At 35.4% G+C, this 27,765-nt stretch overlaps 1 protein-coding gene across 3 annotated transcripts in view; it reads left to right on the top strand.

Moving 5' to 3' along the window:
- The window catches only part of LOC136038628 (E3 ubiquitin-protein ligase goliath-like), a 92,716-nt gene that overhangs the window by 45,124 nt on the left and 19,827 nt on the right, over nucleotides 1-27,765 (top strand). For all 3 annotated transcript variants that reach the window (XM_065721885.1, XM_065721877.1, XM_065721867.1), the window contains exons 3-6: nucleotides 897-1,014; nucleotides 5,741-5,812; nucleotides 11,122-11,201; nucleotides 24,378-24,474. In XM_065721885.1, the coding sequence (XP_065577957.1) occupies nucleotides 897-1,014; nucleotides 5,741-5,812; nucleotides 11,122-11,201; nucleotides 24,378-24,474 (367 nt within the window). The remainder of the gene's footprint in view (nucleotides 1-896; nucleotides 1,015-5,740; nucleotides 5,813-11,121; nucleotides 11,202-24,377; nucleotides 24,475-27,765) is intronic.

Below are 27,765 nucleotides of genomic sequence, written 5' to 3'. Positions count from 1 at the left end.
TCCCTGTGTCCCGGTCGTCATTTATATTCCCTGTGTCCCGGTCGTGAATTGTGTCCGGGTGTCCCAGTCTGTAATTTCTCTTTGAGGTTCCCGGTCGTCACTTATATTCCCTCTGTCTCGGTCGTCATTTGTGTCCCGGTCTGTAATTTCTCTTTGAGTGTTTTTTCTTTTTAGTTTTTTTTTTAGTTTTTTACCTTTTTTCTTTTTTCAGTTTTATTTTTCTTCTTTATTTTTCAGCGTCACTATGAAGTACATATCGACGAACCTTTGTTTTTTTTAACTTAAATCTGGTAGGCATTGACGACCTTATCCAAGTCAAAATCCGAAACCCAATCATCATCGCTATGATTTTCAGTTTTGATATGTTTTGACTCTCGCTGTCCAGGTGGATTTTCATCTAACTGCGCGGTTTTGCGTTCTTTAGCCGCAAGCCTGTTTTCTTGCTGTTCTTGTGATTCCTCGGAACGCTTTCTTTTCTTACTTTCTTTATCAGCAGCAAGTTTTTTGGCATAAACTCTTTGAACAGCTTCTTCGGCTGTTGCCATTGTAGGTTCTTCAGTCATTTTACAATTAAACATTTTTCCGTGAATAAATGTCTTAAATACCGTTAATGACGTAACCGTCATAGCAAAAATGACGACAACTAACTTCATGACGTCAGTCGACACAGAAACATGACGTCACCTGACAGACACACACACAGACAGACAACTTATTTTTATATATATATTATATATATATAGATATAGATAAGTATTTTTGAAGTACTAAGTATTTAAAGTATTATGCAAGTGTTATTACAACATATATTTTTTTGTATAAAAGTATCATGGCAAAAAAAAATAATTTTTGTTGCACTAATCCGTCTATTTTTCAACCGTTAATTCTCTTTTCAGGACATCCGTAATGTTCGTCTCGATTTCATTTATCGTCCTAATGGTGATTTCCCTAGGATGGTTAATTTTCTATTATGTGCAGAGATTTCGGTACTTACATGCAAGAGACAAGATCTCGGTAAGCTATTTAAATGTTTATAATCGTCAACTTCTTTAGAAAAAATATAACGGAAAAAAATAAGTCAGCTTATTAATCCTAAATTCTAGTAATATAGCGCTTGATTGACTCCTAGCTTGTGCGTCCATACCAAAATCCCTTAAAAAGGCCTCTAAATAAAAGAATATCATCTGCCAACGAATACATTTTTGAAGCCAGTCTGGCTAGTTTTATGCAAAGACTTGCTTAAAAATAGTCTCCATGTTAAAAACAAGCAACAAACAGTCATAAAATGACTCTTGAAATGTTTCCAAATTGATGAGTCCTTTGAGATGATAGATGCATTATTACCTAATTCAGAAGTAATCTTTCCTTTACCACTTATGTTTCTATTAATTTTACTTATTTCTTCGATTTTGCTTTTTAAACTGCTCATAAGCCGCAAATGAATAAGCCGTCTGAAAGATGACGGTAAAATGAAATTGAATTATATAGTTCCTTCAATAACCACGTATGGTACACTGTGTAGCTGGGGAGCCAGCGACTCCCCTCCAGGGAAAACTTCCCTCCTGCCGAAAATTACACCCGCAGAAAATTCCCCTCCCCCCGTGGAAAACTCCCTCCGCGGAAAATTCTCCAACACGAACAATTGAGAAGCCGAATAGAAAGTACACAATAGTAGCCCTGCCTCCTTCCCCCAAAGACATCTTACAATTATTGGTACATGCCCGTAAACAGCAATAAATCGTGTGTTTAGTGGGTTTGTAGCATAGATCATATCTTGGTTAAGTCTGGGCATGATTTGAAAAACAATCATAATTTGGGAAAAGAATTTCAACTGAAAGGAAGGAGTAACATTAAAACTTGAAACAAAACAGAAATTATTCCGAATATGAGGGGGCTACCCCTTCCTCAAAACCTCACTCTTTATGCTAAAGTTGACTTTGTCACAATTCTTTAAAAACAATTGAGCAAACAGAAGAGCCGTTGAACCTGAATAAGAGACTTTTTTAACACTGTAGGAACTTTCAAGGGAACTGGAACTTTCGATTTCCATTTTAATAAGCCCCCTTCAAAGTTTATTCGACCACCCTTCTTGTTAAAACCTTAAATCTTAATAATAGACAACTTGCATAGCTTGCAATCCTTACCCTGGGGGCTGGAAGGGGGTTGTCAAATCCAGAGGCATGGTATGTGACATTTAGACTATTTTGAACAAAATGGCAATTTGGTAAAGTGTGCATTAATTAGTTTTGTATTAATTGATTCCACATCCCTAATGGGAACTCATCAGTCATGAAGAATCACTTGAACTATTCGGTAGGAAAATCCATCGAAAGTCAGTCCTAAGTACATTCTTGAAAAGGTTTAAAAACATCAATAAATCTAGGAATTAATTTAATAATTAGACAAAACTGGGATTTATTCTTCTATTTATTGTTGTTGCTTTATTATTATACGTACCTTTTCTTTCGAAAAACCACAACAAATCCTCAGGTTTCTACTTTGCCAGAGTAATTTATTTTAATGATTTTGCTCGGATTACATCAAACAGTTCGTGGTAACGAACTGTAGTAAGGAGCGACCCGGCTCAATAGTAACCAAAACTCTAAAAAATGGAACCCTACTGTAGAAGTTTCAAGCTCCTATCTACAAAAATGTGGAATTTTTTATTTTTTTGCCAGAAGGCAGATCACGGATGCGTGTTTATTTGTTTTTTTGTTTTCTTGTTTTTTTGTTGTTTTTTTCCCCAGGGGTGATCGTATTGACCCAGTTGTCCTAGAATGTTGCAAGAGGGCTCATTCTAACGGAAATGAAAAGTTCTAGTGCCCTTTTTAAGTGACCAAAAAAATTGGAGGGCACCTAGGCCCCCTCCCACGCTAATTATTTTCCCAAAGTCAACGGATCAAAATTCTGAGATAGCCATTTTATTCAGCGTAGTCGAAGAACCTTATAACTATGTCTTGTGGGACGACTTACTCCCCCACAGTTCCCGTGGGAGGGGCAACAAGTTACAAACTTTGACCAGTGCTTAAATATAGCAATGGTTATTGGGAAGTGTACAGGCGTTTTCAGGAGGATTTTTTTGGTTGGGGGAGGGGTTGAGAAGAGGGGGATATGCTGGGGGAGCTTTCCATCGATAATTTGTCATGGGGGAAGAAAATCTCCATGAAGGGAGCGCAGGATTTACTAGCATTATTTAAAAAAAACAATGAAAAAATAAATATGAAAAAGTTCTTTCAGCTGGAAGTAAGGAGCAGCATTAAAACTTAAAACAAACAGAAATTATTACCCATTGGAGGGGCTCACCTCCTCCTAATACCTCGCTCTTTACGCTAAAGTATTTTTAGTAATTTCAACTATTTATTCTACGGCTTTTGTGATTCTTGGGTCATTCTTAATGAATTGGGACAAAATTTAAGCTTCAGTGTAAAGAGCGAGGATCTGACAAGGGGGCGAGCCCCCTCATATATGTAATAAAAAAATGAGAATACAAAAGTTCTTTACGTAAGCTAATTTATAAGTTACGTAAATCTTTTACTAATAAAAATATTCGTAAAAAATTAAAAATTCTAGTTGCCTTTTTAATTAACCAAAAAATCGGAGGGCAACTAGGCTTCCTCCCCCGCTCTTTTTTTCTCAAAATCATTTGATCCAAATTATGAGAAAGCCATTTAGCCAAAAAAAAATGCAAATTTTGTTTTATTATTCCTCTGCGGAGAGCCAAGATCAAAACATGCATTGATTCAAAAACGTTCAGAAATTAAATAAAACTTAAAACGACCAGAAATTACTTCGTATATGAAAGAGGCTGCTTCCTCATCAACGCCCCGCTCTTTACGCTAAAGTTTTTTTTACTGTTTTAAAAAGAAGAATTGAGAGAAAGAGTCAAACTTTAGCGTAAAGAGCGGGGCGTTGATGAGGAAGCAGCCTCTTTCATATACGAAGTAATTTCTGGTCGTTTTAAGTTTTAATGTCGCTCCTTACTTTCAGTTAAAAAAAACTTTTTTTTTTTATTTAATTTCTGAACGTTTTTGAATCAATGCATGTTTTGATTTTGGCTCTCCGCAGAGGAATAAATAAAACAAAATTTGCATTTTTTTTTTGGCTAAATGGATTTCTTATAATTTTGATCAAATGATTTTGAGAAAAAAAGAGCGGGGGAGGAAGCCTAGTTGCCCTCCGATTTTTTGGTTAATTAAAAAGGCAACTAGAATTTTTAAATTTTTTTGCATACAGGACCACAATCAGATCTGAGTTATTATTTTTAACTAGCCTGCCTGATGACAGGTATGATAACGAAAATGCTATAGCGAATACACCAGCCGCAAAACAAAACAGATATATTCTATAGTGATGATTGGAAATCCACTGGACCTTGATGGTAAAAGTATTACAGAAAAATATTAGCTTCAGATACCCGTTTCAAAACCTCGCTTTATTGACTATGTCTTATAAACACTACCGATTATGCAAATTAAGCTGTGCTGATGTAAATGACGACTGCACCTCCCATTAAGCATAATCAAAAGCCCTTAACGACAATGAAGCAGATGAGCCCTTAATAAAGACGAAGTGGACGCAAACCCTAAATCATGAAACAGATCGGTCGACCCTGAAATGGACTTTAATAAGAGTTTCCTTACTTTGCAAGGATTTGGGACTTGTAGTTTGGAAATACCTCGTAATTGAGGATTAGCCACGTATTGAGGATACCACTTAGATGAGGATTAAAGATGCGGCAAGAGCAGGAATATTGACAAATAAGCTTCATCTTGTAATTATTCAAAAGAAGTGAAAAAAATAATGAACGGTTAAGTTTAAGTAACTCCCTTAGCTTTAAATCCTTGCTTTTAAGTTCATTAACGAGGTTTGAACATTTTGGAGAAGATCTCACCTCCTTTTGTTAAACGAGAAAGATGTAACACCAGAAGTAGCACAGTATTCACAGTGCATATTTCATGTGAAGTGTGGAGTGTAGGGGAGTAAATTACAGCCATTGAGGTGTCAATTGATTCGACAAGTTCAGCAAAACCAAATCTTAATGTTCCACGTCGCACAATCGCTTAGAAACGTCTTCAGACTAATTTTCACCGAATCTCTAAAAGGGGTCTTTTTTGGAGTATTAACCGAAATGTCTGTTTATCAGGAAAAAAGTCTCAAGGGCAGTGTCCATATAAGTCCATATTTAGCTGACACCTCAAGGAACCTAAGTTGCGAGCAGAGAACTATTTTTAAGTCGTTTTACAATGTATAATCCAAGGTAAGAAATACAGGTGGAAAGGTATCGTGTCTGTTGCTTAGGATTACACGTGCTGTAAATTCATTATCTCCTGACAAACCATGTAATGCAGAAGGGACTTTAGTGCTTCTTAGAAGCCACTTATAGCATCGTTTGTGGTAGAAGCATCACAAGTTACGAACCACCGATTCAAGGTCTCGTATTAATAACCTAGGTACTATTCTTCTCTTAATTATTTAATTAAATTTATTTAATTAAATTATTTAACTAAATTAATTAAATTAAATCAATTAAATTAAATTAATTAATTGAATTATTTAATTTAATTAAAATTATTTCTTTTAATCAAATACTGTATTTTCTAGCCACTAATTACACAATTATCATTTATGTTTTAGCTGAAAGTGGCAGAGAGATAACTTCTGTTTGGGGTACTTTGTGTCTATATACAAAGTAAAAAAAAAAAAACTAACTTAGTTTAACATTTTCTTTTTATGCTTTCAGCGACAACTGGTTACAGCTGCACAGAGAGCTTTGTCAAAGGTGCCGACGAAAATGATCAAAGGTGGAGACGTTGTAAGTAGTGTATTCCACCTTTTAATTAGTTTACTGCCCAATCAATAAAAGAACAGACCGTCCAAATGTATATCCTACTTGCAGTCCTCGGAAAGTCTTAGACCAAATACAAATAAAATGAGAAAGCTATTGAACATGTAGAACACCTTGCGGAGGGGCCTCGACACCTTGAGAGGGGGTTATCTCAAGTAGTCATTGAATGGCTTTATGCCTCTGTCTCCCAAAGTAGATAACTATGTACCGGGTAGGTAGGCACGTACGAAGGATTAGGGGTTCGATTCCGCTAAATCTTTGTTCTTACAATTATCAACTTCTATTTTCAATTTTGTAATCTCCCCTCCAAAAAATGGGCATTCCAAAATGAATTGTGTGCATGTGTTTGCGTACAGATCACTGACTCAGATGAATTTTGTTATCAAAGTGAAATAATCTTTGCTTCATTCTGGCTTAATGAAATCAAGGTCAATTAAAGTGAGATGATTGGCCGGTAATGGGTTTCAATTAATAAGTTGTTTTGCGGTTTCACGCACACAATAAAAAGATTGCCTTTTAAATGTAGAAGAATTAGCATTAATGGGTTGAGTCAACCTTATTATTCCTGAAATGATTTTGCAATACTTCAAAGAACACTTGCTCATTTTAATTTGGAGACAATTATATTATGTTCATAACGAAAAGGAAATTTGTTTTGCTAAAATAAATTCGTCATATTTAAAATTTTGGAAGAAATCGACTTGTCAATGCTTTCCTTGACAAGTGAAAAGCTTCTTTGACAGCTGACAAATTGACAAGTATTGTAGTTTGTCACGATATTTGTAATGAATATGAAAGCCAACAGTCAAAATACGTTTTTCTATTAAAGTCTGCTAGTAAAGCATTGACAAAATACACGGAGTTTTTCATTGAGAAGAATGACAGATTATTCGTACTTTTCCCGCTTGCTATCGATCTTCTTGCTTAACGGATAAGAGGATCCCCCCACCCCGAAATGTTTGCCCGACTCGTAAAAATGTAACAAAAAAGAATATAAAGAAATTGCTGATGCGTTTATTAAGTTTTTTTCACCCCTCCAGAAACAATCCTATTATGAAACGCCCCCGAATAAAAAATCCTGGATGCGGCACTGCTTATACCCTATGTTTCAAAGGCGCTCACAAAAGAAGAAGTTATATGCACCCCAGTGTTGGTTCTAGCCTGTCTTAAGCTCGGGGCAAAATCTTGATTAGCTTCCACCTCCCTGTTTCCCAAAACAACTCAGGCCAATTTTTAACAAAATCTTCATTTATTTAAATCTTACTTTTCTTACTTTATATGGGAAAAGATACGGAAAATTTCAATTCAATTTGCTCATACGTGCTGCCGACTGCGCCCTCTACTTTAAATTAATTAAAATTAAATTTCAAAGTTATTATAAATGTTTGATAATTTATTTAAAATTTTGTGCCTCTAAAATTTATTACGCCGGGGCAAGTACCCCCTCTCTTCTCCCTGAGAACCGTCCCCCTCCCCCTGGAAGGCAGTAAACACGTCTCCTGAGTTTTGTCACTTATCCGGTAAATAGAAAAAGAACAAATTGACCCTCCCCCAACTTGAAAACCATATGCGGGCTTGATTTGAACATTTTTCCAGGTGGGCCTCGGATGAGATTTTTCTCTAGAGAAATCTGAATTCTGCTCTTTCAATGATACCTCGAAATTTTACAGATAGGAGACGTACTTTTTAAGACGTCTGGAAGTAGCAAATCATTTTTTTCCAAATACATCTTCCCTTATCGTAAAGAGCTCTGGCTTCGACTCAAGCAATGCACCGAACCGTTTTCTTCATCTTTGCAAAACGGACAAGTATACCTGTCCTCTTTTAAGCTTCTTTCTTTTGCAGATCTTGTAAATTTTGCTCTGACTGGAAGACAAATATATTATTATAGGTGTGTTTGAGAAGCCGAATATAAAGATTACTGTTGATTATGAAATACAGTCTTATATGAAATTTTTAAAAATTGAAGGACATTAAGCAAATTTTAGATGCTTAATATAACTTGCAAAATTTCATGTCATTACTTTTGCAATTTTTCAGCTTTATTTGTGCGAAAAATTTGGAGCTTCTCATAAGAGAATATACTTTCATTATTTCTGCTTCTTGGACTTGAGATTTTAGGAGAATCAACATTGTTTGACAAAAAGTGTGTAAAATCAAACAGTTCGTGGTAACGAACTGTAGTAAGGAGCGACCCGGCTCAATAGTAACCAAAACTCTAAAAAATAGAATTTTGATGCCAATACATACATCAAAAGAATCGCATTTTAATGCTGATTTTAAATATATAAGTTTCATCAAGTTTAGTCTTACCCATCAAAAGTTCCGTTAAATAACGGAGAAAATTTCCGTTATTTTAGAAAATAGGGGGAAATGCCCCCTAGAAGTCATAGAATCTTTACGAAAATCACACCATCAGATTCACCGTATCAGAGAATCCTACTGTAGAAGTTTCAAGCTCCTATCTATAAAAATGTGGAATTTTGTATTTTTTGCCAGAAGGCAGATCACGGATGCGTGTTTATTTGTTTTTTTTTTGTTTTTTTGTTTTTTTTTTTCTTTTTCCCAGGGGTGATCGTATCGACCCAGTTGTCCTAGAATGTTGCAAGAGGGCTCATTTCAACGGAAATGAAAAGTTCTAGTGCCCTTTTTAAGTGACCAAAAAAATTGGAGGGCACCTGGGCCCCCTCCCAAGCTAATTATTTTACCAAAGTCAACAAATCAAAATTCTGAGATAGCCATTTTATTCAGCGTAGTCGAAAAACCTTGTAACTATGTCTTTGGGGACGACCTACTCCCCCACAGTCCCCGTGGGAGGGGCAACAAGTTACAAGCTTTGACCAGTGCTTACATATAGTAATGGTTATTGGGAAGTGTACAGGCGTTTTCAGGAGGATTTTTCTGGTTGGGGTTGGGGTTGAGAAGAGGGGGATATGCTGGGGGAACTTTCCATCGATAGTTTGTCATGGTGGAAGAAAATCTCCATGAAGGGAGCGCAGGATTTACTAGCATTATTTAAAAAAAATGAAAAAATAAATATGAAAAAGTTCTTTCAGCTGGAAGTAAGGAGCAGCATTAAAACTTAAAACAAACAGAAATTATTACCCATTTGAGGGGCTCACCTCCTCCTAATACCTCGCTCTTTACGCTAAAGTATTTTTAGTAATTTCAACTATTTATTCTACAGTTTTTGCGATTCTGGGGTCATTCTTAATGAATTGGGACAAAATTTAAGCTTTAATGTAAAGAGCGAGGATCTGACAAGGGGGAACCCCCTCATATATGTAATAAAAATATGAGAATACAAAAGTTCTTTACTTAAGCTAATTTATAAGTTACGTAAATCTTTTACTAATAAAAATATTCGTAAAAAATCAAAAATTCTAGTTGCCTTTTTAATTAACCAAAAAAACCGGAGGGCAACTAGGTTTCCTCCCCCGCTCTTTTTTTCTCAAAATTATTCGATCAAAATTATGAGAAAGCCATTTAGCCAAAAAAAAAATGCAAATTTTGTTTTAATTATTCCTCTGCGGAGAGCCAAAATCAAAACATGCATTGATTCAAAAACGTCCAGAAATTAAATAAAAAAAACAAGTTTTTTTAACTGAAAGTAAGGAGCGACATTAAAACTTAAAACGAACAGAAATTACTTCGTATATGAAAGAGGCTGCTTCCTCATCAACGCCCCGCTCTTTACGCTAAAGTTTTTTTTTACTGTTTTAAAAAGAAGAATTGAGAGAAAGAGTCAAACTTTAGCGTAAAGAGCGGGGCGTTGATGAGGAAGCAGCCTCTTTCATATACGAAGTAATAAAAAAATAGGAGTGGGCAAACAAGTCAAGATTCAATAATTGCAAGCTACAGCTTACGGCATTAGTTCACGACCTGGAAAGTGAAGTCTAAAGAAGATACACAGCTCTCTTATCTTTGCTATATCGATTAATTCAAATTTTTACCCTACTTCAACTTCAATTTTTTCGTCATTCAACTTAAAAAATACAAAAAAATATTATGTCCCAACAGAGAGCAGAGCTCATAAGACTGGAACAGTGCAAAAGCATAGAAAAAACATCAACATCTCATCACAATAATGATTCCAAAATTTAACACGGCAAAAAACAAACAAAATAGAAAAACAAATCGTAAAAAAAGTAACAGGGATAAGTAAATTAATAAATATCGGGCAGAAGGGGCGTGGGAGGCCATCCCAAACACAGGGACACAAAACACAAAACACACAAAGAAGAAGATCAAATAATTTAATTTTCCATCATCAATGGTGAATAATCAAAATTTTGTCATTCAGCTTCGTGATAACGAATTTTATTTTAATAATTTCTGTGCGGAGAGCCACAATCAAACATGCATTTATTCAAAAACGTTCAGAAATTAAAAAAAAATAGTTTTTTTAACTGAAAGTAAGGAGCGACATTAAAACTTAAAACGAACAGAAATCACTCCGTGCATGAAAGGGGCTGTTCCCTTCTCAACGCCGCGCTCTTTACTGTTTAATAAAGTAGAATTGAGAGAGAGAGTCAAACTTTACTGTTGTCACTAGGTAGGCGATCTGAGAGCATGGGCAGCAGTTTTGACTGGTACGATAACATGGAAGCATACCAAATCAATGTTTTAAATCAAAGTTTCTTGTTGGCCTAGGGGCCATAAGTGTAGGTCTATTGGAAATCGCCGACATTAATTTATTACACGATGTTAATATAATACTAAAAATAACTATAGCTAAGATATGTCATTTATTGGAAAACCCCTAGTCTCGAACTTATGATGTCCTTTGTCCTTTGGCCAGCAATAAAATAGATCATAGTTTACCTGATTCCTTTCCACCTGAGCTTACCGAACTAAGTAGACACGTTGACTAGATTTACATTGATGGGACAAAGTAAAGTTTTGCAGCAACATTTAGTCGGGTTTGTAGACGAAACTGCTCCTGGCGCAACACTTTGAAGATGTATCGGCTAAAAAGTTCGACCGATTAGTGCAACTGTGTGACTTCTCGTTGAGGCCTTTTATTTTGATCCGATCTTGGTTTCAATTTCGGGTTACTATTGGCCGAGCTTCGTCTTTTACTATTTTGCAGCTACCGCTGCAACCACGATATCCAGTTCGATTAACTATTATTTTGCTGTTGTCAACAGCTACATTGGTTGGCAGTTTTTCGAAGCTAGTTTTGAACTTGTGCCTAATTTGGGAACCTTCCTTTTGGTGGTCTTGCTTATTTTTGTTTTATATAATTTTGTTTATTCTGATTTTTCCTCTTTTAGGAAACAGGCGAAGTAGAATGTTGTGCAATATGCATTGAACCATTCAAAAATAATGAAACTATTCGCCATCTACCTTGCAAGTAAGTAATGTTTAATGGCCCTAGTCATTTTTTTAACAATACCTTTAAAAAGATTTTGAGTTGTGATATGAAATCAGCAGCGGTAATTCTAAAAAAAATATGATGCATGGTAAAAGTTCAACGGAAGGGAAAAATGACTTACTGGTTCTTCAACTGTTAGCAACAATCAATTATTTTGTGGACGATTCTTCCGGCCTCCAAGGTATGATTTTAATGCCTGGATGTCCAGTTTTGAACCATTTTTACGAGTAGTAAAAGGATGACTAGAACATTTTGGAAAAATATGACCTTATGGTGGCATTTGGAGAGGATGTGTTTAAGTTAAGTTTTTTTTTATTAATAATCGATATTAAATCAAATAAACAAATAGTATCTCGAAAACCCGAAGAGATGCTAAAAGAGGGACTAGTTTATCTACACTCAGTTTAGAAGATCACATAAATCTTGGTTTAATGAAACACGTTATATGTTGTGTTTTGATTTACCATAGCTGAAATTCGTTCCACTACTTACCCGTTCAAGGTAAGGTTTTGGCTCAGAAATTTGTGTTCCGCTTTGTTTTTCTGAAAAATTGTAAATAATATTTTATTTTAAATTCCGAGCTAGCTATGTACGTAGGAATTTCAATTATGTTGATATTTTGGGGAATGGATGGCAAATTCGTTAAAATACTGAAGTCTGTGTAGAATGTTGAAAACTACTGCCGGTACTGGCGACTCACGGAAGCACCAACAACCAACCTTAGGCTAAAAAAGCGCATAGTCGTGTCAGTTTATTAGATGTATTTGCTTCAAGGTCGTCACCCTGACTGAAATGGTCTCGTAACTGGCTGGTTTAAACTGTAGTGAAGCAGTATCCAAAGTTTATACGTGCAGCTTTATCCACTGCGTTGTCACAACAAGAAAATCGTGACTCAAAAACGACAGTGCCAATTATAAGATTTTGGAGATTTCGGGTCTGGGGCTTAAATGAAAGAATGCTCTTGATTACCAAACATGCTTGTTTGAGTGTTTTACCGAATTCGGCAATGCTTTAAGGTCATAATAATGTTTATATTAATTTTTGTGAGGCCTGGTAAATTTCTCAAGTAGCACTTGTAAAAGTGTTCTTTGTCAGGGACATTGATGATTAATCGGACAATGTTACTTATTAAATCTTTGGCTTATATTCGATGAGCTAAAATCGCTGTTTATAGCCCCGCTAATGTAATGCTTGACTCAAAGGGCTGCCCGATGGTACAAGCAAGCATAATGAAAGTGTACCAAAGAGTCGGGTGTAGAGATGCGGCGTGGCAGAAATGTGCCATGCATGGCGGAATAAGTGGCAATAAGGTTGTATTCAGGATTTCTGTTTGGCGGCTACAAAAGAATTTTTGTTCTGGGGAGGGAGGATGAGGTGAAATTTTCCTTTGGGGGAATTTCCTAAAACAACGTTCGTTTGGGGGAAGGGGTTTAGTTTTTTAGAACAAACTGTTTTTTTACTGAATGTTCACTGCCGATTGACGAGTCAGAAATATTTCGGTGATTTCAAATCCGATAACATCTTCCCTCCGTGGATACGGCCCTCAGTAGTACTCCGATATGTACCTCAGGTGGTAAAGAGTAGGAAGTCCTTCGACTTGGGTGTAATGAAGCAACACATTTGCTTGTTTACTAATTTATGATTTTTAACCACAATACATTTTTACTCAATAAATAGTTGCAATTTCTAAAACTGCAGATTTCAATGCATATATAGTTTTCCTGTTACCAGTTTCTCGCAAGTATACTATGTACTATACAATTAAATCTTCTGTTTTGTTTTAGAGAAAGAGCAATTAAATTCTTAATGTTTCTTGCCTTTTGTAAATGAAGTTTCCGAATTAGAAATTGAACTTCGCCAATGACATACTTGTTTTGGAAATTTGATCATAAAATTCAAACGAAAGCGAAATAAATAATAATGATTCGGCGTCTACGATATTTGAAACTAGGATTGCTATGAAAAGATACTTTTTAGTGAAACCCCTTTGAAAAATAGGACACTAGAAACCCTTCTGGGTGTATAATAATGGCAAGGCCGTATCAAGGGGGGGGGCATTATAAGGTTTGAAGCCCTCCGAAATTTTTGTCGCTCGTAAGAAATGCAACAAAAATGCATAAATGTTAATGCATTTTCTAGTTTCGGTACTTGTGTGATATACCTCCTACTTAATATTCTTCTAATATGCTTCTCTAACGCTCAATCCTAATGAAATATACCAAAGTAAGATAAAAATATAATACCTTGGGAACAAATTCGGGCTATAAAATTTGCGTAGGGGGGGGGGTAAAGTATAGCGGGTCTGCATGCCTTACACATTAGAATATATGATTATTCTATATATTATGTACTAAGTTTTCTAACTTCACATTGTACAAATACTTTACCCCCCACCACCCTCCCCCATACTAATGTACCAATATGTAGCCCAAATTATATATTTTCCATCAATTCTGTCACTTCTGTTTGTCTTGTCTCGCGCTAAGCTGAAAGAAGCTAGCAAAAAAAACAAACAATTCTATAATGTGTCAATGAATGAACAACTTCAATGTTAGTGGGTTTATCATACAAGTACCCTAGTTTTTTTTTGTAACCCGCTCCACTGAAAAAATAATCCGGGATACACCCTTGACTACCGGTACTACATCGTTTGTTTCTTTGGGTCTTTGACCCTCCTCCCTGTGATATTGAGATGATCACGACTGTGATTTCTCAATTTTCCGAGTAATTAATATATTATCAGTTTTCTATAAGGTTACGTCCCCAAACACCTCCCCTTCCCCAAGAAAAAAATGTCAACCATCCCCAAAAATGTTCCTGTGTGCGTGCTCTCTTCTGAAACATAGTTTAAAACCTATTTCCTCCCCCTTTAAAAAATGTGCCATATACCTTAAATTGGGTATCCAGGTGATCCTACCCTATTTTAATTACGCTGGAAATTTAAGCCAGATCGCTAACTAGTGAAATACTATGTAGCACTGCTATAGTTTAAAGGTTATACATTTTGGAATAAAGATTGGGACTCATGGTATAGGGGTTGTAAATTCCAAGTGTCAGTTTTGAATTTGACATTTACAAATCAACTATAAATGATGTAAACTATGGTAGGCTAAAAAGGAGACAAAATGTCAAAAAAAGATTTGGATGTGCAATCTAAACTAAAATCCATAGTTTTTTCTCTCTATTAGTTCTTTGCACTGCTTATAGTAAAATATCAGAAATTGTGTATAACTCACAAAAATTTTGAGGATATGGTATTTTTGCTCTATAAGTAATCAATTATCTATAACAGTGGTATAACAAAGTTAGAGATATAAAAACACAAAAAAAGCACAATACTAAAAGAATCTCTGATGTGTTAAAACTAGGAAAGCAAAAACCCTTTTAAAAAACTGATATTCGTGGAAACACTCGGCCATAAGATTTAAAAGTGCAATCACATTCTTGGGTCTCAACTCAATGTGCTTTTAATTCTCGTGACAACTCCTCTCTCCCATGTTGGTCGGAATCTAATTTTTCTACGCTTTGTCCATTTTGATGTTGAATCCGAAGAATTAATGGAACTGGAGCTAATTGGCTTTGCCTCATGACTCCATTCTCATAGTATATCAACAGATATATCAAAAGAATCGGCTTATTGGTATATTTCCAAATATATAAGATTTAGTAATCTTAGTGCTATCCATTAAAGGCTTCAAGCCTGAGAATATTTGCTTGATTTTCGAAAATGGGGGGAAATACCCCCCTAAAAGTCAACCTTAATGAAACCAAACCATCAGATTCAGCGTATCAGAGAACCCTGCTGTAGAGGTAGAACATCGGGAGAGGGCTCATTTGGACGGAAATTAAGGGCTCTAGCGCCCTTCTTAAGCAACCAAAAATAGCAAGGGGCAGCTCGCCCATCTCCTGCGCCCCTTTGTTTCCCAAAATCGTCAGATCCAAATTTTGAGATAGCCATTTTGTTCAATATAGTTAAAATGTCCGAAACAACACCTTTGGAGATAACATGACTTTCTACAGTCCGTGGGGGAAGGTCCATAAGTTATATAATTTGCCCATTGTTTACTTATAGTATTTGTTATTGTGAATTTTGCATATATTTTTCGAGTGGGGGAGAGGCTGTAAACTTTCTGTTGGGAGGATTTTCCATGGGGGAGGAAGCTTCAAGGGGGTTAAGCTTCTCAGGGGAAATTTAAACTGGGGGAATATGACAGAAATCCTGTACGAAATTCTTTTTATTTGCCTTACTTTCTCTTTGTCGGCTTGATTTTGCGTGTGGAGATGTTAAGGGTAATTGTCCGAGGTAAATTTTCATCAGGATTGAATTGTCTAGAGGATCTTTCTGGGGGGGGGGCTCTTGTTACAGAGTTTGGCTCTTTTTCACAAATCTACTTTTCAAAGTAATAAAAACTTTAGCGTAAGGAGTGGGGTGTTGAGGAGACAGTCCCTTTCGTATGCGGAAAAATTTCTATTCGTTTTAATTTTTAAGTTTTAATGTCTCTCCTTACTTTCAGTTTAAAAAAAATTAATAATGGCTTAAGGCAATACGGTACCCCAAAATCAATTTGCAAATATTTGCGCCAGTTGACCATCACAAAGACAAAGGGCCCATTTGAAAATTCTCCCAGGGGACTGACTATCATCGAGAGCTATCGAAAATTTGGTGTTTGACTATGAGATTTGGTTTAAAAGTTAGTGAAATTTTGCGTTTTTTTTTGTTTTTTTTGTGAACTTGTCAAAGTTGGTGATATTCCAGAGAACGATTCGGCAAAATTGCTCAAATAATAATCCCTTTCAGCTGATTTCTAGCATACTTGCTTTCTTAGCAAGTATGCTAGAGCTTTTTTTTTGGGACTGCCGTTTCCTAAACTTTAAAAAGAAAATTCTGTTCTATTTGTTTGAAAAAAAAAAAATCAAACTTTCCGATGTGAGTTTCATTAAAATTGATCTCTATCACCAGCACAAAGCGCTAGAAGTTAAATGCTTTTCTGTAAGATTTTGAGGGAACAAGGGGTCGGTTTTAGTTTTCTGTCATTTATCTAGATTTGTTATCCAAGCTTTAAAAGTTGTGACAAGACTACCCAATGGGCTCTACCTAGTTTGGTCACACAAGCGTAAAAAATATAATGGATGAGACAGGGTGATCCTTTAAGGTACCACGTCCCCTAAACCAATGAGGTAGGATTTTTGCTCTTTAAACTGGCCTAAAATTTCACTCAAGAGTGTTCTAAAATCTATCAGGTTTTAAAAAGACTAGGTTTTTTGTCTCTCCAGAAATAAGGGACAACGTGAACGGCTTACAAAATTACGCCGCGGAAGTAGTCAATAAAAATTAAAACACACTTTATTTTACCATGGAATTGAAGAAAATTAATCTCGCTTTGTGTTTTCTTTTTACTGAAATGAGAGATTCAGGTTGATATTCATGGTCTCTTTTTTTGCGGGGAGGGGGTATCAGTTCCTGTTTTGATAAACATACTAAGACTTCTGCTGAATTCTTTAGCTATTCTTTACGTTTTTCTTCAATTAAACGCAAAAGACCTTTTTCTTGAATTTTTTTTTCTCTGGCTCTTCAAAACATAAACTCGGCTTCTTACGAATATCCCTATCTAAAAGACTAAAATGCTTATTATATTAGTGCGAGAGACCATAAAAAGGGAAAGCATTTCCCTCCTATAAGATTCATTCTATGAATTATGGCTTTCCTTGTAGCTAAGTGCAATTTTCTCATTCGTGCGACAAAAAAAGCTTTCTAAATTTATCCGACTAAGCTTCAGAAAAGAGAAATAACTCAATAACGAATTACTGGTTGACATGCATAGAGATTTTATAAGGGAATTTAATAAAAAATGTAAAAGGGATTCGAAGGGTGCAAATTAGTCTTATCGCCACCTAGCCTCTCGTGGTGCGTAGACTTTTAAAAGGTTACCTTATAATTAACAATATTTTGAGGTAAACAATTTGTGAAAATCGGCCCTCCGTGTGTTAGTAGCTAAATATCCCAAGGGACTAGGGCCGTTTTGGCTGTAATAATTCAAAAGGCAGTGACAAAATATAAATTTCTGGGAAAGACTAAAAAGAGTGGCAAAAAAAAGAAAAGAAAATTTTTTTTCGGCTTTTGACTTTTATTAATGGTCAGTACTTTTTACAAGAAATATCGCTTCTTTTTTTAGAAGTTAAAGATGCGAAAAAAAAACACAATTTCGTTTTCTAGTGATTCGTCTTGAAATTATTTTGTCAAGCGAGAGAAAACGTTCTAACGCATTTTGGAAAACAAAAATGAAACATGGGAGCATCTAACGATTTAACGAACCAAACATATGTCACAGTAGGATGACAGAATCAGTAATTTAATCAAATAGAAATGGTTATGATCAAAACTCAATAGACTAAAAAATTTCCAATACTACGCATCGAACTATCGATAGAGCTAAATTAAGTAAGCTCACTGCTTGGGTTTTGATAAAAATAACATCCAGGTAATTAATCAAATCAATGGTCACCATCCAGGATGGTAGGAGGGTCCGTCCTACTGCCACATATATCAAGGAACTCGAATGCAAAATAACTGAGCTGAAGATGATTGGTGATAGATTTTAGACAAGGATTGTCAAGCACCGCACTTTACAACCGCAGGTTTGCATACTGGGTTCACATATTTTTGCAGATACATACGCGTCCATTGGTCCTACCTTTAGAGGTAGGTATAGAAACATCATTGCTGAGGTGGAGTGATATGGATTATTGTGCATTAAAACTGTAGTTTTAAGCCTAAATTTTGGAATTTTTCAAAGAGGAGCGGTCCCGATCCTATATTGGAAACATGCTCTATCTCCCTTTCATACAGGTATGGTTGCGGCGGGACTTGACAAAGAAAACTGAAGGATGAGTTGAAAATTTTAAGCTAAAATCAGGGTAGGATCCTATAATCTTAGGCACATTAGCCAGTGTTGGAAGCTCAATACTACGTGCTTTTGTGCCAGACCGTGGACTAAACCCCCTGATAGTGGCTAAGGAAAGAACCAAGGTATCAGTATATAGATTGACTAAAAACTGAATTTTCAATAATATGAAATTGCCAAAGACAAGAAAAGTTTGAAGTTCTGACTGGAATAAATTATTGAAAAAGAATCACTTGCAACTTGGGACTATTCTGTGCATTTTAATCATTTTCCACGAAGTTGATTGATTTGTATTAACCATTTAGTTAATTTCATATTATTAATTAATTTAATACTATTTTTTTTAATTTTTTTTAAATGAATGAACTCTTTATTAACTACTAAATTACAAAAATTATAAATACACACAACCGTCCGGGGAAGGCTCAAACAGCCTGATGTTGAACGGCTGCAATCCTCTGATTCTCAACCTATTTATTTAAAAACAAAAAACAAAAATTAAAATAGGACAAAAACACTCTCACTCAATTACCCCTTAATACCAGAATATACATAAATAAAGGCTAATAATAATCAGAAAAAAATATCTTTCCACTCCCAATAAATATTTTTTTTTTTAATTTTCTTTAAATGAGCCAATATGTTTCACCTCCCTAATGCCAGCTGGGATATTATTCCAAATTGATATCTAATTCCGAAAGCTGCACGTGTGGTGTCTCGGTACTCAACAATAAATTATCCGCCTCTCTAGTCTCATACCTGTGGAGTGAACGATTTACTCGAAAAAAATTGGTAAGAACTGGAGGACATACATCATTGCTACATCGATACGCGAAAACAGCAGCTGAATAATCTCGAACCTGACCAATTTTAAGCACTCGTAATTTCTTAAAACATGACGCGGTACCATTCACATTTTCTACATAATTCCCAAGAAGACGTACTGTTTTCAAACAGTTCGTGGTAACGAACTGTAGTAAGGAGCGACCCGGCTCAATAGTAACCAAAACTCTAAAAAATGGAATTTTGATACCAATAGCTATATCAAAAGAATCGCATTTTAATGCTGGTTTTAAATATATAAGTTTCATCAAGTTTAGTCTTACCCATCAAAAGTTACGAGCCTGAGAAAATTTGCCTTATTTTAGAAAATAGGGAGAAACATCCCTTAAAAGTAATACGATCTTAACGAAAATCGCACCATCAGATTCAGCGTATCAGAGAACCCTATTGTAGAAGTTTCAAGCTCCTATCTACAAAAATGTGGAATTTTGCATTTTTTGCCAGAAGACAGATCACGGATGCGTGTTTATTTGTTTTTTTGTTTTTTTTTTGTTTTTTTTTCCCAGGGGTGATCGTATCGACCCAGTTGTCCTAGAATGTTGCAAGAGGGCTCATTCTAACGGAAATGAAAAGTTCTAGTGCCCTTTTTAAGTGACCAAAAAAATTGGAGGGCACCTAGGCCCCCTCCCACGCTAATTATTTTCCCAAAGTCAACGGATCAAAATTCTGAGATAGCCATTTTATTCAGCGTAGTCGAAAAACCTTATAACTATGTCTTTGGGGACGACTTACTCCCCCACAGTCCCCGTGGGAGGGGCAACAAGTTACAAACTTTGACCTGTGCTTACATATAGTAATGGTTATTGGGAAGTATACAGGCGTTTTCAGGAGGATTTTTTTGGTTGGGGGGAGGGGTTGAGAAGAGGGGGATATGCTGGGGGAACTTTCCATCGAGAAATTGTCATGGGAAAAGAAAACTTCCATGAAGGGAGAGCAGGATTTACTAGCATTATTTAAAAAAAAATAAATGTGAAAAAGCTTTTTCAGCTGGAAGTAAGGAACAGGAATAAAACTTAAAACAAACAGAAATTATTACCCATATAAGGGGCTCACCTCCTTATGATACCTAGCTCTTTACGCTAAAGTATTTTTAGTAATTTCAACTATTTATTCTACGGCTTTTGTGATTCAGGGGTCATTCTTAATGAATTGGGATAAAATTTAAGCTTTAGTGTAAAGAGCGAGGTACTGACGATGGGGCGAATCCCCTCATATATGTAATAAAAACATGAGAATACAAAAGTTCTTTACGTAAGCTAATTTATAAGCTACGTAAATCTTTTACCAATAAAAAGATTCGTAAAAAATTAAAAGTTTTAGTTGCCTTTTTAATTAACCAAAAAATCGGAGGGCAACTAGGCTTCGCCCCCGCTCTTTTTTTCTCAAAATCATTCGATCAAAATTCTGAGAAAGCCATTTAGCCCCCCCCCCAAAAAAAAATTCAAATTTCGTTTTGATTATTCCTCTGCGGAGAGCCAAAATCAAAACATGCATTGATTCAAAAACGTTCAGAAATTAAATACAAAAAAACAAGTTTTTTCAACTGAAAGTAAGGAGTGACATCAAAACTTAAAACGCACAGAAATTACTTCGTATATGAAAGAGGCTGCTTCCTCATCAACGCCCCGCTCTTTACGCTAAAGTTTGACTCTTTCTCTCAATTCTTCTTTCTAAAACAGTAAAAAACTTTAGCGTAAAGAGCGGGGCGTTGATGAGGAAGCAGCCTCTTTCATATACGAAGTAATTTCTGTGCGTTTTAAGTTTTGATGTCACTCCTTACTTTCAGTTGAAAAAACTTGTTTTTTTGTATTTAATTTCTGGACGTTTTTGAATCAATGCATTTTTTGATTTTGGCTCTCCGCAGAGGAATAATCAAAACGAAATTTGAATATTTTTTTTTTTGGGGGGGGGGGCTAAATGGCTTTATCAGAATTTTGATCGAATGATTTTGAGAAAAAAAGAGCGGGGGCGAAGCCTAGTTGCCCTCCGATTTTTTGGTTAATTAAAAAGGCAACTAGAACTTTTAATTTTTTTATCTTGTAGGATCTGCACTCTTTTAAAATTTGTATAGAAATTACTAGACCAAAGGACACAACCATAAGAAATATAAGGCGCAACAATGGTGTGATAACAATAAAATAACTGATAATGGAAAAACATGCTTTAATTGCCGCAAAATTCCCAAACCTCTAGCATTTTTTGCTGCAATAAGATCACTAAGGTTCTTCCAAGATAGATTACAATCAAACTGGAATCCCAAATAACGCACTTCATGCACCTGTTTTCACCATTGATGTAATATTAATTTAAAAATATTACATTGATTAAATTTAATATCATTAAATAAATATTAACTATTTAATTAATTTGATTATACAGGAACTATACTGTAATTGCACTGAGGAATTTTATTTATTCAACGTAGACCCGTTTTATCCCATCCCAAGTTATTTAAAAGTTTCCGTGTTCTCAAAATTCAAAATTTACTTTTTTTCTACTCCCAGAAATATTTGCAAGATCAACAATGCTTTTGATGACAGTATCTTTTAGAGAATAGGAGGCATCCTAGAGCAGCCTCTTAGATTCTTGAAAATACTTTTTCCTTGGTATTTTCAGTGAAAAATACCTTTTTAACATTTTCATTGAAAAGTTGGAAAAAATTGCCCACCTAGATTAAACAATAGCTAAGAAATCATATGGCACTTGTAACGAGGTCGGAAGAGCCAAGAGCTCATATGGCATGAGCTCTAGCAAAATTTTAAGAATCAATAGATTGCTTTAAAAGGACAATCAGAGGAATAATGCCAGTCGGGATTAAAAATAAGAGCTCTGAGTCACGAGTTCCTTCTAAATGTCAAAATCCATTAAGATCTGATCACCCACTCGTAAGTTATAAATACCTCAATTTTTCTTATTTTTCCTCTCCCTTCAGCCCCCCCCCAAGTGGTCGAATCAGGGAAAACGACTTTATAAAGTCAATTTGTGCAGCTCCCTGACACACCTACCAATTTTCATCGTCCTTGCACGTCCAGAAGCACCAAACTCGCCAAAGCACTGAATCCCACCCCCTAACTCCCCCAAAGAGAGTAGATCCAGTCCAGTTACGTCAATCATGAATCTACGACATAAGCGTTTTCCAAGATATACGGTTTCCTCCTCCAACTCCTCCCAATCTCAACAGATCCGGTCGGGATTTTAAATAAGAGCTCTGAGACATGAGTTCCTTCTAAATATCAAATTTCATTAAGATCCGGTCACCCGTTCTCAAGTTAAAAATACCTCCATTTTTCTAATTTTTCCAATTTAACCGTCCCCCCACTTCCCCCCCCTCCCAGATGGTCGAATCGGGGAAAGACAATTTCTAATTTAATCTGGTCTAGTTCCTGATACGTCTGCCAAATTTCATCGTCCTGGCTTACCTGGAAGTGCTTAAAGTAGTAAAACCGGGACGGACAGATCGACAGAATTTGCGATCGCTATGTGTCACTTGGTTAATATCAAGTGCCATAAAAACAAACACATCTTGTCCCCTCTCCCCAAATTTTTGTCACTTGACACCACTAAAACGAACCTATAAAATTTTCGATGTGTTACAAAATAATATTGCTTTATTTTTTCCCATAATAATAACATGATTTTAAGTTTGTATCTATTGAAAATAATTTCATCTAGTGCAAACACTGGTCGACTTTGCACAAGGTCGAACTATTGCAAGCATCTGATACTGAATCACGGTTTCAGCTAGAAAAAAAATCCATCCCCAGTATTTTTATGCCCAAGTGATCATGAACCCCTAGTTCTATACTAAGGTACGTAAAAAAGAACCATTTTTTCCTGCCTCTAAAACCATAGTTTACCTTAGATAAGGTCAAAACCTTTGACAGATTAATTTCAACTTATTCAGCAATTTTGTTACCAGCATCGACAACAGCAAATTATTTAAAAAACAAAGTTTACTCTATACGACACATGTTTCGTCGGTATAACTTGTATGACCAAAATACTGCGAAGAAAGTAGGCTTTTTGTTAAAAAAAAAAAATTTCAATTTTTTATATTTACGGAAATATTGATCGCTCTTTTTTCCTTTATACGAGTTTTACAAATGCTAGGTACGTAGGACATCTCTAATATATTCCAGTGACATCTAACAAAATATGATGGTCTTAAGAAATGTACTTATAATATTGATAGCGCCTTGCCAAAAGACCCTTCCCTCTCAAAGAATTTTTTTTCCAACTGTCATCGTTTTATTTCCCTAATTTATTAATGGTCAGTAGAGCTTCTTTCCTTGGAAAGCCGCATGAGTGACTTGAGAGCCTCTTAAAATATAATTAAGGTATCCCCAAGACGAGGAGCTTGATTAATCCCCTTTAAAACTACAGAAATGAGTCTCTTAGTTTCGAAGAAAAAAGCAAGAAGCAAAATAGGATACATCAGTGCTAGCCATGCAAAATAAAGAGACTTTCCTTGTTGTTCAACATGGGGGGGGGACTTTTAAGTTTCCTGTGTGAGGTTTTTTACAATAGCAATTCCAATGGATTTCGTTTCAATCCGATGCCATTTTCGAGGGGTTTAAGGCTCTTTGTTAAAAAATTCATGTAAATTTGTATTCAAAATAACATTTCACTGCTAAAACTAAGCGATATGATAGTTACCATTCCGAAATCAGCTTCATATGATGATTCTTCCTCACTTGGATTTTGTTTCATAACGTGTTTTTAAGTTTCTGATTACTATGGGCTGGAGTGCTTCTTTACTAGGTTGTAGCTATTGCTGCAACCTTGATGTCATGATCTTGATAGGTATGGTGCCATTGATAGAACATTAAACTGAAAAGACAATAATTAAAAAATATTAAACCTCTTTCTATCGCTTTATGGGCGATAGAAGATATTTCTTCAGTTATTGGAAGTATGGTACCCTGACGGCAACCATTGAATATTCATTTAGAGAGAATTTCAGATTTTTGCTATATTCAAAACAGAAACAAGATGGGAAGCCAATTACTCGAGTTTTGTGTCGTTAGTTGAAACAGTTGAGCAGGCTGCTTCGTGTATTGATGAAGGATATATACTTGTGTTGTTTTATGTGTTTTTTTCTTAATGTTTTCTAGGTTACGAACAAGGCCGTATCCAGGGGGAAGGGGTACCGGATTTTACCTCCCCCCACATCCCCCAATTTTTTTAAACCGTAAAGAGGTAACAAAAATGCATATAAACAATTTGTTGCACCTTTTGTAAACTTTTTTTATATCCTCCTCTTCGAGAAATATAGCCCACTGAACAAAATTTTTGATTCACCCTCGGTTACGGGGCATATTTATTAAAGTCAAAAAGTTAAAATTTACGTCTGCAAAAGGGGATACGTCAGCCTGATACGCTTAAAACCCTTATTTCTACCCTATTTCAGGCATGACTATCATAAGGAGTGCATAGATCCCTGGCTTTTGGAGCACCGAACGTGTCCGATGTGCAAAATGGATATTCTAAAACATTATGGCTACGTTGTAAGTATTTTGTTTCGGTACATTCTAAAAAACAAACTATATTACCACTGATAAATCTACACTCTAAAGAAGAATTAGAAGAATAAATAAAGTTCAGGGCAGCTTAGGAATCCATTTCATATTGTGGGGTAATTTTCTGAAGCTTTACAATTACTTTTCGTATTTAAATCCTTTTAAAATTCACTAATTATTCACTCTAATTAAGTTTATATAATTAAATCACTCTAATTAAGTAGAAAACTGATTAAGTTTTCACCCTGTATGAGGCATAAAACAATGTATATAATGAAAAAAGAAATCACCAATACAACAACGTAAACACAGAAATAAACATACACCATAAAAAAAAACAAAAAAAAAAACGTATAAACAAAAAAAAAAAAACCACAGAAGGAGAAAGGAAGACTGTTTTTCTACTCTAGTGATTAATATAGATCAGTACTTGAATGAGGCCTTAACCCTAATCATCCATCAATTACATAGGTCAAACAGCATAGCCATACACAATCAAACAGTTCGTGGTAACGAACTGTAGTAAGGAGCGACCCGGCTCAATAGTAAACGAAACTCTAAAAAACGGAATTTTGATGCTAAAATATACATCAAAAGAATCAGATTTTTATGCTGATTTTAAATATATAAGTTTCATCAAATTTAGTATTTGTCATCAAAAGTTAGGAGCCTGAGAAAATTTGTCTTATTTTAGAAAATAGGGGAAAACACACCCTAAAAGTCACAGAATTTGCCTATAGCAAAATTTTCAAGCTCCTATCTACAAAAATGTGGAATTTCGTATTTTTTGCCAGAAGACAAATCACGGGTGCGTGTTTATTTGTTTGTTTTTTAGTTTTTTTTTTCCCAGGGGTCATCGCATCGACCAAGTGGTCCTAGAATGTCGCAAGAGGGCTCATTCTAACGGAAATGAAAAGTTCTAGTGCCCTTTTTAAGTGACCAAAAAAATTTGAGGGCACCTACGCCCCCTCCCACGCTCATTTTTTCTCCAAAGTCAACAGATCAAAATTTTGAGATAGCCATTTTGTTCCGCTTAGTCAAAAACCATAATAACTATGTCTTTGGGAATGACTTACTCCCCCACAGTCTCTGGGGGAGGGGCTGCAAGTTATAAACTTCGACCAGTGTTTACATATAATAATGGTTATTGGCAAGTTTACAGTCGTTTTCAGAGGATTTTTTTTTTGTTTTGGGGGTGGGTTTGAGGGGAGGGGGCTATGTTGGAAGATCTTTCCTTGGAGAAATAAGTCATGAGGGAACAGAAATTCAATGAAAAGGGCGCAGAATTTTCTAAAATTACTATAAAAAAAATGAAAAAATAAACATGGAAAAGTTTTTTCAATTGAAAGTAAAGAGTAGCATTGAAACTTAAAACGAACAGAGATTATTACGCATATGAGAGGTTCTAAAAATACTTTAGCATAAAGAGTGAGGTATTTAGGAGGAGATAAATACCTCGCTCTTTATGCTATAGTATTTTTAGTAATTTCAACTATTTATTCTACGGCCTTTCTGATCCAGGGGTCATTCTTAAAGAATTGGGACAAAACTTACGATTTAGTTTAAAGAACGAGGTATTAACGAGGGTACAAACCCCCTCATATACATAATAAAAATTAAAGAATATAAAAGTTTGTTACATAAGTTAATTCTTAAGTTACGTATATTTTTTACTAATAAAAAAAATCGTTAAAAATTGAAATTTATAGTTTTCTTTTTATGTAACCGAAAAAATTGCAGGGCAACTAGGCCTCCTTCCCATCCCTTATTCCTCAAAATCGTCTGATCAAAACTAAGAGAAAGCCATTTAGCCAAACAAGGAATTAATATGCAAATTTCATTTTAATAATTTATGTGTGGAGAGCCAAAATCAAACATGCATTAATTCAAAAACATTCAGAAATTACATAAAAAAAAACTAGTTTTTTTTAACTGAAAGTAAGGAGCGACATTAAAACTTAAAACGAACAGAAATTACTCCGTATATGAAATGGGTTGTCCCCTCCGCAATCCCTCGCTCTTTACGCTAAAGTTTGACTCTTTGCCACAATTCTGCTTTTTAAAACAATTAAAAGCTTTAGCGTAAAGAGCAAGGGATTGCGGAGGGGACAACCCATTTCGTATACGGAGTAATTTCTGTTCGTTTTAAGTTTTAATGTCGCTCCTTACTTTCAGTTAAAAAAACTAGTTTTTTTTTATGTAATTAACGTAAAAAGGAGCGACATTAAAATTTAAAACGAACAGAAATTACTTTCGTAAATGAAAGGGGCTGCTTCCTCATCAACGCCCTACTCTTTGCACTAATGTTTTTTACTGTTTTAAAAAGTAGAGTTAAGAGAAAGAGCGGGGCGTTCATGAGAAAGCAGCCCCTTTCATATACGAACTAATTTCTATTCGTTTTAATTTCTAATTTTGCTCCTTACTTTTCGTTAAAAAAACTTGTTTTTTTTTTCATTTAATCACCAGGTAAAGAGTGAACATTTGATTCTGAATGAGTCCAAAAAGGCTAAAGGTATCTAGGTGAATCGATGGAGAACGTTGGCGGGTATTTTCAACTAAATCAAACGACACTAGATGCATAAATAAAATAGGTTGATCAATAAGGTGTATCTACAATATCTTAAAATATTTTAATGGTTTTAACTTGAAACTTCCTGTGACATTAACTGGGACTGTAACTAGCTGTCCAAAGGGCCAGCAATATCTAAAAAACAGACTGAAGGAATTATGTTGAAACGTTTAGGGTATTTTGAAGAGTGATTGGAGGGGAACCAGCCCTGTTGACATTTATAAGGGCCCCCTTCCCTCAATACTAGTTGGAATTATGGAAAAAAAACATTTGTTCAAAATCAAACAGTTCGTGGTAACGAACTTTTGTAAGGAGCGACCCGGCTCAATAGTAACCAAAACTTAAAAAAACGGAATTTTGATACCAATAGTTACATCAAAAGAATCGAATTTTAATGTTGATTTTAAATATCATGAAAAGAGAAATCACCAATGCAACAGCACAAACACACAAAAAAACACAATCAACCATAAAGAATAATCCATGGACAGGCAGTCATGTCGTCAATAAGTATAAGTCGTCATTTACCAAACAATAGAAAAAATAATAAAGACAAATAATTCAGAGGCAACAACCCAACACAAGGGCTCATCAGGAGAATACACTGGCCTATATAGGGTTTCGCCACTTCAAATTCTCTACCCAGCCAAGTGTTGTGGCTACCACAGAATATCCATGGCATTCCCGTGTCAGGTATCATCCCCAAAATA

The sequence above is a fragment of the Artemia franciscana genome, chromosome 2, assembly GCF_032884065.1.
Source record: "Artemia franciscana chromosome 2, ASM3288406v1, whole genome shotgun sequence".
Classification (NCBI taxonomy): domain Eukaryota; kingdom Metazoa; phylum Arthropoda; class Branchiopoda; order Anostraca; family Artemiidae; genus Artemia; species Artemia franciscana.
This window is presented reverse-complemented; position numbering and strand designations above follow the sequence as displayed.